The 9,726-nt window shown below is 54.4% G+C and overlaps 1 protein-coding gene across 1 annotated transcript; it reads left to right on the top strand.

Annotated features, from left to right (window-relative positions):
• Nucleotides 1-354: 354 nt before the first annotated feature.
• Nucleotides 355-9,191, top strand: LOC119093711 (putative G-protein coupled receptor Mth-like 1; the record flags this gene model as incomplete). Its single annotated transcript, XM_037216716.1, is given in 6 exon segments — nt 355-1,065; nt 4,142-4,220; nt 4,830-5,005; nt 5,521-5,674; nt 7,351-7,443; nt 8,088-9,191. Coding segments are annotated over 6 exon segments (1,392 nt in total). The 3' UTR covers nt 8,290-9,191.
• Nucleotides 9,192-9,726: the final 535 nt, after the last annotated feature.

Genomic DNA, 9,726 nt, shown 5'->3' with positions numbered 1-9,726 from the left:
ATTCCAGCATGTTGCGGTTCTGAATGGTTTCATAAAATGTTGTAATGGCAAAGATGAAACTGCGAAATTTAGAAAGACGTGCACAGCATCAAGATGTGCATGAGTCCCCCATCAACCCACATGCTACCCGCGTCAACACGTGTACACCCAACACATCTGACGTATCCACCTCAGTGCTGACTCACGCTGACCCATTTAAAAACGTCAGTTTGTGCTGTGCCCACTGCCGCGTTGCTCAGCACCAGGCTTGGACATGTCGAGCTGCCTGTGGTGCAGTTTTGCATCAGGCTGTAGACTTCCCTCCGCCCAGTTCGGGGGGCGCGGCCCGCGCTGACGCGTCGCCTCTGTCGGCAGGCCCGCCGCACGCTCGTCCGAACATGATGGAGCGCCGCCTGCTGTCAGCCGGCCTGCTGCTGCTGGCCGTGCGGTTCGCCGCGCCGATCAACCCCGGTCGCGACCTGGTGGTGCACTACTGCTGCCCCGACCTGGCGCTCTTCAACACCACCTCGGGTACGTGCGACACGCGGCAGACGGACGCCGAGTGGCTGCCGCCCTGGACGCACCGCAACGGCAGCCGCATGACCATCGGACCCGGCACCGTGTACACGCTCATCATGGGCTACCCCAGCTGCGGCGCCTTCCTCTACCGGCCGGACAAGTCGCCGCGCGAGGACGACTTCCTGGCGCTGCCCAGCGGCGACCTGTACTTCCCCTTCTACAACACCACCGTCCCGTCGGACGAGTCGTGCATCGTGGAGGTGGCCGGCGCCGCCGACCGGCTGCACTTCGCCGTCGTCTGCATGGACAGCATCAAGCTGCCCGGCCCCAAGAAGGAGGGTCCCGTCTCGCAGATGATCAGGACCTGGGTCTACCCGGGCACCATGCTCGTCAGCGAGGTGTTCATCGTGCTCACGCTCATCACTTACGCCCTGCTGCCCGAGATGCGGGACCTGCAGGGACGTACCATCATCTGCACGCTCATCTCGCTCTTCATGGCCTACCTCATGTTCATCATAGTGAACGCGGCCAGCCACCAGCTCGGCTCTGGAGCATGCCTCGGATTCGGTGAGTGGCCGGCGGGTGGGGGCGGGGGCTCTCTCCGGCTGGAATTTTGGTGGCTGTCTTGACATGGTGAGAGGCTCGGAGGACTAGTTTGGTAAGTGTCTTGATGTCCCTGAATGTGTGCACAGCATCCAGTGAACTGCGAGATTCGTTGGTTGTGTTCGATATGCTTGCGGTGTTCGACTGGGTGTGGCATTTAGTAAGCAGCTCATGTTTGAAAAGGTTGTTACTTTTGGGCGGCGCTGAATGACCATTCGCCGTCGATGCGCCGATAATTTCCAACTCATCATACTTTTGGAAGGGTGCTCCTGCTGAGATGAATCTGTTAGACAAGGCGTTTTGGGGGGCGCTTCACTTTTCGACGGGTCCAAGGATCCGTATTCGGCACGTGGTAAGTAAATCGCTTGCGTCCGGCCCGTGGTTCGGTAGGCGACTGTTGCTGGTCCACTGGCGAGCTGGTGCTGTACTCCACACAGAGGACTCAGGCAAGGTGCCCGATCTCAGACAGGGCCAGCGTCACAGGCTCGGTGTCACAGGCTCAAGAGGAGGCAATTTCATCACTTGAAGCTAGCAGTGCAGTGCGCGCATAGCAGAAGTAGTTAAGGCGTGCGTTATAGTTTAGGGTGTCTATTTGTTAACCTGTTTATTCACTTATGGTTAGCGACAGGCCGATGTCAACCAATTAAGCTGAAGTCATGAGGTTAAAACATGACGATGAATGCGAAACACCGTTCATAAGCAGTCTATAGCTGGTAGTAAGCCAACCACTTCAAACTGTATGTGGGCGAGATAAGTGCAATTTTAGAGCTGGCGGCTGTTTCACATATACTTTGCCTGTGACGTTTAAACGGCTATCGTTTCGGCTATGGAATGTGAGGCGAAGGACGTGCAGCAGGAAAAGTGCTACTGAAGCACGGAACATGCACAAACAAACCACGTTTGACTGTGCCGCTTCCTGCCAAAGGCTCGCGTAAAGGCGCGCTTGCTTGCGCTCGAGTAAGCGGGGTCGCAGTATGCAATGCAAAGCTCCTTCAGACAAGCAATGTACCGACAGTTACAGATGGTATTTTTACAGTCTCAAACTGCTTCCACATGTGAACGAGCGAGGAAAAATGAAAAGACTGAAACGCTTTATGCTTTATTTTACGCTTTAAGCTTGTTTGCCATCATTTTTGTTGCGACCTGTCACGCTCATCGCAGCTCAAGTAGGTCAAGTGGAGAGGTAGACACTCTTGAACGAACGCTCTGTTTTCATGAAGTAACCCTCAGCCCTGAGATTTTACGCCCGGAAGGTGGTTGGCGAGGTCGACACAGGCGCTGTTCCAAGCAAACGCCTCGTGAGCGCTCCTTTCACCGTCGACTTACAGCATGTACAGCAGTGGCAGGGGGATCAGCTTGTACTGCGACAGTATGGTACAGCAGTGGTAGGGGGATCAGCTTGTACTGCGGCGGCCTCTCAACATCATATATCATGACTCGCTAATAGCTGGGAGATGCTGAGGCGCATATCACAGGATGGGAATGTCGCCCTGTTGTGCCGTCACGGGCTGACACGTCAACTGAAAATGACGGTGAAATTTGGGCTGCCTGCCGGAACACTCACAACAATTGCAGCTGAACTCGTCAGCGCGGAAAGCGAAGAGTTCGGTGGTGAGAACGCTACGGTTTCGCCTGTCGCACTGACGCTTAAATCTCATCGATATGTTTCAGAGAATACGAGAGACTCGGATGTGCTCGATTTTTTAACCACGCAAATCCCGGCCGGAAAACATGCGGCGCTTCACTTTTGTCCTGGATTGTATTCCAACTCCGTGAGATCCAAACCATGGCCATTACACGGTAACCATTATGCGCTAAACTTTGCTAGAACATCACAGTGTAAAGCAAAAACTCGTGGCCAGGGATGCCATGTAAATCGAAATTGCTATCATGTTTTCGCACGTGACACAAAAATGGTGGCAAACGCAAGATGCGCGGATCACCTTTTCTCACCAGGTTGACTCCCTTTAAGCAGTCTTGTGAACATGCAGACAATGCTTGTACGACATAGCCAGACAATTATACAAACACACTATTTTTGCTCTACAGAGATCAAGTACGACTTTGATTTAACCACCATGCTCTCCGCAACATAGCGTTCTTGAGTCTTAAGCACAAAGCGTACCTGCCGAGGGTTTTTTGGTGTGTGAGACTCATGTTTCAGAACCAGAAAAACTAGTTACCAAGCCTTTCAAGGTGAACTGGCGAAAATCCGTTTTCATGGCCTCGTAAAGTCTTTGAGCAACTCGCGCGCTTGTGGAATACTCCTGCCTGCAGCATAACAAATCAGTTGTGTAACCACGCTCCTACACCAAATTGCGCGCGACTTTGGCTTCCATTCATTTAGCGCGTGAGACGGGAGACCATGGCTGATTAAGTCACTGCCAACCGGCTGGCATCCACGGCGTGACGTCACAAGATCATTAGTGTAGCTTGTTGGGCGCCTCCCGTAGCTCTGGACCGATCACCGGGTGTAGGCCAGCACGCTGGGGATCTCGACCCAAAGGATCACGTATTTGGTAGGGTCCGGATGTGCATGTATATGCTCCTCGTCATGGAAATTCCTGGTCGCTGGCTCCAACGGTGGGGTGTAACCATAGGCAGATCCTGGGGGGGGGGGGGGGGCACGGGGCCATGGCCCCCCCAAAAAACTCTGAGAGTATGTTTTGCCCCCCCCCAAAAAAAAACATTCCCAGAACTTCATAAAAGTTTCGTCCACTGACCTCAAAAGATGTACCTCAAAATAATAGCCTACATAGTAGCAAACACATAATAGCAAAATACTACCTCAAAATGAGGGTTACGAGCTTTGTAAACATGCATACCGTATAAAGAAAATTCAAAAGCATTTCGGTGCTTGAATGGTGTCCCTACTATGTACTCGCTGGAGGCACCATGCACTAGACCTCGGATCCCACACCAGCCAGCTGGCGACGAACGGTTGCCCCCCCCCCCAAAAAAAAATACTCCAGGCTAGATCCGCCTCTGAGTGTAACAGTCCGGATCCGCGCCACTGACAGCACGTGGGTGCTCGTTTCAGGCCTGTTTCTGCACTACTGGATGCTGGCCTCATTCTTCTGGCTGAGCGTTGTGTCGCTCACAGTCTACTACACCACCAGGTGAGGCGAACACGGTCCGGCCGGTGCTCCGGCGCAGCCCCCCCCCCCCCCCTCCCCGACGCAGCGGAGCGCCCCTCCCCCCCCCCTGCCTGCGCTGCCGCCGCGTCAAGCAGGATGTCCATAATGCGCCAGCAACGCATGCAGTAGCATGCAGATGGGGATTACCAGACACGCTCACCATTGGAGTGAACAGTGTCGGCCGGGCACAGGATGTCAACAGAGCATGCAACACCTTTGTGTCGGCACGCCCGGCCTGCCGCGGTATCCCGCGGCGAACTGCCGCGTCACATGCGCTGTTCAGCACGGCCGCTTCATGGAAGACAAAGCGTGTTGGGAGCTCGCTGCCATTGCGTGATATGCCATGGAATTCCCGAGATGTGCTCAATGCAACGGAGTTAGAATAAGCCTCATTTAACCTATTTGGCCACGTAAACGCCCAGCATATACCGGTCAGCCGGATTTTATTCTTCGCCATCAGCGAGTCAAGTAGTGAGGGAGATTTTGTGAGCTCACCGTCCACCACAGGCGGTATATGCGCCATGAGCAGGGGTCGCCTGTCCTGGTGCGCACTCCGTGGCGCGTCATGAGACGCCGACGTGCGGCCAACAGGCGCTGGGGCGGCCGCACGCTGGAGGAGGAGCGCCGCTGGTTTATCTACCTGAGCGTGTTCGGCTGGTGCGCGCCGCTGCTGTTCACGCTGGCCGCCGTCATCGTCGACTTCAGCCCCAGCACGTCCGAGTACCTGATCCGGCCGCACATCGCCAGCACCTCCTGCTGGTTCGGCAGTGAGTGCGAAGGCGGGTCGAGCCGCCGCGTCGGCTTCGCGGGCGGACGCGGCGGAGGGGCCTCGCCACGGGGGATATCAGAGCTGGCGTGGGGATCTCGAGGACAGCGGGCAGGCGTCAGAGGACGTGTCTGCCGGCGAAGAGGGTCGGCTTGGTGAACCGGTCTGGCGCGCTAGCAGAAAGAGGCTGTGCGGTTTGATGGCACGCTACAGTTCGTCATTCCCGGTTAGCTTCGTTCGTTCCAGACCCATGAACCGCATTAAGGACCACGTTACTGCACACTGTTGACTGTTCTTGAGTAAACACGTGACGCTGTCTCGAGCAAACACGAGACGCTGTCTCGAGCAAACACGAGACGCTGTCTTGAGTAAACGCGAGACGCTGTCTTGAGTAAACGCGAGACGCTGCCTTAAGTAAACATGACACGTTGTCTTAAGTAAACACGATATGCTGTCTTGAGTGAACACGAGACGCTGTCTTGAGTAAACACGATATGCTGTCTTACTCGCGGCCAGATCGGAACGCGGAGTTGGCCTACTTCTTCGGTCCCGTGACGCTGCTGATCGTGGCGAACGTCGTCCTCTTCGTCATGAGCGCCATCAACATCTACAAGAATATGGACGGAGCGCAGAAGCTGGATGACGACGGCGAGCACAAGGGGAAGAGCAGGTCAGCTAATGCCACTAACCCTGGGTCGACGGTACCGGAGTGGGATGGGCTGGATGCTTTCCAATCATATGGAAACATAACATCACGCCCATGGCGTTGCATAGAGAGAAGGAGCATAAGTCCCCTCCCCCCCCCCCCCCAACCATCAGACGGTGACACTGCCCCTGACCATAGTATAGTAGGCTCTTCAAGCAACGACCAATTAAAGCCATTGTATCGATCGTTTTCCTGCAGCCGTCTCAACCGTGTTCCAGAGGGAATGGGTTTCGGTTTTTTATTTTCGAGGGACGCTGACCGGCCGAATAAACCAGGCTCGAGCCATGAGAACATTTTCCACTTGGTGTTCACTTTTTGTTAACTTTTGGTCAAGTTGATGAGCACGGATTGAGATCTGGTCCAGATTTTAATCCGTTGAAATCTGGACCAGATTCAGATTTCAGATTTGCTGGACCTGGATCAGATTTCGGCGCTGCAGCGACATGTTACTAACGTTCTGACCGAGGGGGATACAGACAACGGTACTGGTCAAGGGGGGGGGGGATCGGTGTGTGTGTGGAAGTTGGTGCGCCGTCTGGGGCAAGCCATGAACTTGCTCGTGTCGGAACGTTTCCAAGGGTTGGTGCCAGATCTCAGCCAACAGCGGAGATGAGCTGAAGTCGACTGCTGGTGGGGCTGATCGTCCCGGGCGCAGCTCACCAACGAATTCCCAAGTTGTCTCACCAATACCTTCCCTCGTTGCTGGTCATGAGACGGCTAATGCCGCTTTCCTGAAGCAGATCTCGATTACAGGATGCAATGAGCTTGACGCGAGAGAGTTTGTGCCGTAGGCATGTCACAGGCACGTAGCACTGCTAAATAAACCAACGACAAACCCAAATATTTATCGTACCATTTTGTGTGCAACCGCCATAAGCTAAATGCTGGGAAATTTGTCTATTTCGGCCCTTGGAGCTACTAAGCCACACCAGACCCATGGCCGTCTCTAGACTATCGTGTTTGTTAAATGGCGCACAAATTCTGCATCACTAGGCCTCCGTCTCCTAAATCATCATAAAAGGTGACATTCGAAAGCGTTGAGGCAGCCGATTGTTCTGGGTTGCCGAAGGTGTCCAGCTCTGTTGGCTTGGTTGTAGCATCATCTACCTGATCGTCTTGCACAAGGGACTTCGTCCCTTGTGCGGGATGGATCCCTCACAAGGGAGGCGGTGCCCGCCCTCCCTGCCAAGGTGAGAGGCGGGCGACGCCATATAGCCTCAGCAGCTGAGCGCGTCGTAAAGCCCCAATGACACACACACACACACGACCTCGTCCCTTGGGGGAGCCGTCCCGCACGAGCTGCGTTAACCACTACCCTACCGGCACCCCAAAGGACGAGGTCCTTCGTGAGGGATGGACCCCTCATAAGGGACGAGGTTCCTCCTGCGGGACAGGTCCCTCGTGTAGGATGGATCCCTCACAAGGGACGAGGTTCCCCCTGCGGGAGAGGTCCCTCATAAGGGACGAGGCCTCTCGTGCAGGATGGATCCCTTACAAGGGACCAGGCTCCTCGCTTGGGACAGGTCCCACACAGGGCGTCCTGCTGGTATTCAGCACCCACATGACGAGGCGATTGGGTGTAGTTTGCCTCCTTTGTTTCATCTGGCGAGAAGCCTGCAATTCAATGTCATTTGTTTCAGATTGAAGATGTGCTTCAAGGTCTTCTTCGTCATGGGTATTACCTGGGTGTTCGAGGTGTTACAGTTCTTCATCAACGATAGTACCGAGATCTGGTAAGAAAACGATACGCATATCTAAATCGCCCGGTGTGATGATCATGATGCCCAGGTCCGTTGCAGCCACGCGAAGTGAGAGATAACTGTAACTTTTTTGTCGATGAACGGGGATGCGATTTTGAACGTTTGCGCTGATTGAACAAATTCTGCTTGGAAGAAGAGCACATAAAGTTGGGGTGTCGTTGCTGGTATTTTTATCGACCCGAGCAGTTCACTCGGTTAGAACGTCTGCCTCCCAATCTGCCCGTATCGGGGTGGGTGGGTTCAAGTCGCTCCGGGACTCGCCTTTACCCCGGGCTGGGATGACCTGCGGCCGTTGGCAGCGCCTGCTTAAGACCAGATGAGGTCAGAGGGTGGGGCGGATCGTATCGAGGATTGCGATTGTGACACGTTGATCTTTTGCCTCAAATTTCTGTCGTTTGCCTGGAAATGCAGGATTGATGGTGAGGTCAGAGCTCACACAAGTCTTGCTTAGCGTGGGCCCTCCTCCCAGAATAGTTTTTATCAAAATGTTTGGGTAGGATCTATTTTCACAATACTGATCTAACCGTTGATGAATCGTGGCTCACTTAATATTCATCATGAATCAAATGGTAATTAGCTACGCCACCGGTTGACTGAACTATGTATGCTTCCCACAGGATCCTCTTCGATATCCTGAACATGCTGCAGGGCTTCTTCATTTTTGTAGCGGTGGTGCTGAGCGACAAGAGAGTGCGCCAGAAGCTGATGGAGCGGCTGGGCCAGCTGGGTTGCTGGAAGCAGAAAGCCAAGGCCACCACCGACATTACCCGTCTCGACGAAGAGATCGGACAAAACCGAAGCAGCGAGGAAGTGTTTTGAGCCCTTGGCGGCGCTCCGTTCTAACCACCACCGACCACCAGAGACTTTGCCGACCCTGGCTTGAAGGGAAGGACATGCGCGTCATGAACTGAGAGTCGCGCTCAATGCGACCGATGCGATGCCATGCGATCTTGAGTGCCGAGAGAACGAACTCCAGTGGGGACACCTGCCGGGCGGTATTGCGATCGCGTTTCGATTCGGCGCCACCAGAGTGGCACCGGCACATCAGCACCATTTCGTGGCCGGACTCGGGTCGCGAGGGGCTGTTCGTGGTGTGACGTCACGGCCGTGTTCAGACCACGGGTGCAAGGCCAGCGCCGGTGGCAAGGCGCACGAACTTCGCACCCTGTGACCATTGCGGCGCAGGTAGAATCGACGCCGGGTGTCGGCGCCTGCCTGCACGTGGGCCGGGCGGTGGTAGCCTGGGCTGGGCGGAGGGCCGGAACGCGGCTCCGGCGGGCTCGGGCGAGTGCCATCTAGCGGGCGCAGCGAGAAACAAGCGGGCGCCCCGGAAGCGCCAGGTGGCCTCCGCTCTCTAGTGCCGCTCCGAATCGGCTGACGCGCGGCTGGGCCTGAAACCGTGATCATCTTCGCCGTCCGATGACCTGCTGTAAGCGGTCAGCGATTCAGTCCCACCCCATTGGAACAGAGTGGGGTTGAGTCCTTCGGTGACTGCATGTGTAACAGTTTGTGAGAGTGCGGGGATAAGCCATTAAGCGTAAGACATCTAGTGTTCGTGTCTTATGGACGTCAATGTGATTTCTTTGCCCGTTTATCCGTAAATCCTTTATGGTTTAGCTGCAAATGGTTGTAAATGATGGGGTCTGTTTCATTTTGTGAGTGTGTTTCCGATGGTAAACACAAAATCTTATCTGTATCAGCAATAGAGAAGATTTACACAGTATTCGCGTTTGTGCTGCTTAGCCAGCATGCCATTCAGTTCTGAAACCGCTCCCAGCGACAGTGATATCCACCACAGTATTTGAATGGGATTGGCAGATGCAACAACACCAATTCTAACAGTAACGTCTGTTGACACCTACAGGGCATTGGCCAATAGCAAACAGGCGAAATACACCTAAGTGTAATTAAAACATATTATGCTTCTGCTCTCACGCTTTCCTGGCGCGCGCGGAAACAACGCTGGTGAGACCCACCCTCTAGGTCCTGTGCAAGGTCATGGTGCCTGGGTGTGTAGATGACGGCAGGAGTTTGTCCTGCTTGACCAGCATGGCGACTGGTCCCAGAAAATCGGGTGTACAAAAGGGCATCGTAGGTGCCCTTCTTGCCAGGGCAACAAGCCAGCGATGCTAGCGATGTATTTACAATTAAATGTGTCGTAAAGCCTCATTGACAGCAACAAAAACATTACTACCGGCACATAATACATTTACTACTGACGCAGCTTAGATGAAACATTCAAAACGATTGCATGAA

This window comes from Pollicipes pollicipes, unplaced genomic scaffold, assembly GCF_011947565.3.
Source record: "Pollicipes pollicipes isolate AB1234 unplaced genomic scaffold, Ppol_2.1 Scaffold_4002;HRSCAF=4701_pilon_pilon_pilon, whole genome shotgun sequence".
Classification (NCBI taxonomy): Eukaryota; Metazoa; Arthropoda; class Thecostraca; order Pollicipedomorpha; family Pollicipedidae; genus Pollicipes; species Pollicipes pollicipes.
Note: the sequence above shows the minus strand (reverse complement) of the source record. Positions and strands in the feature narration are given on the sequence as shown.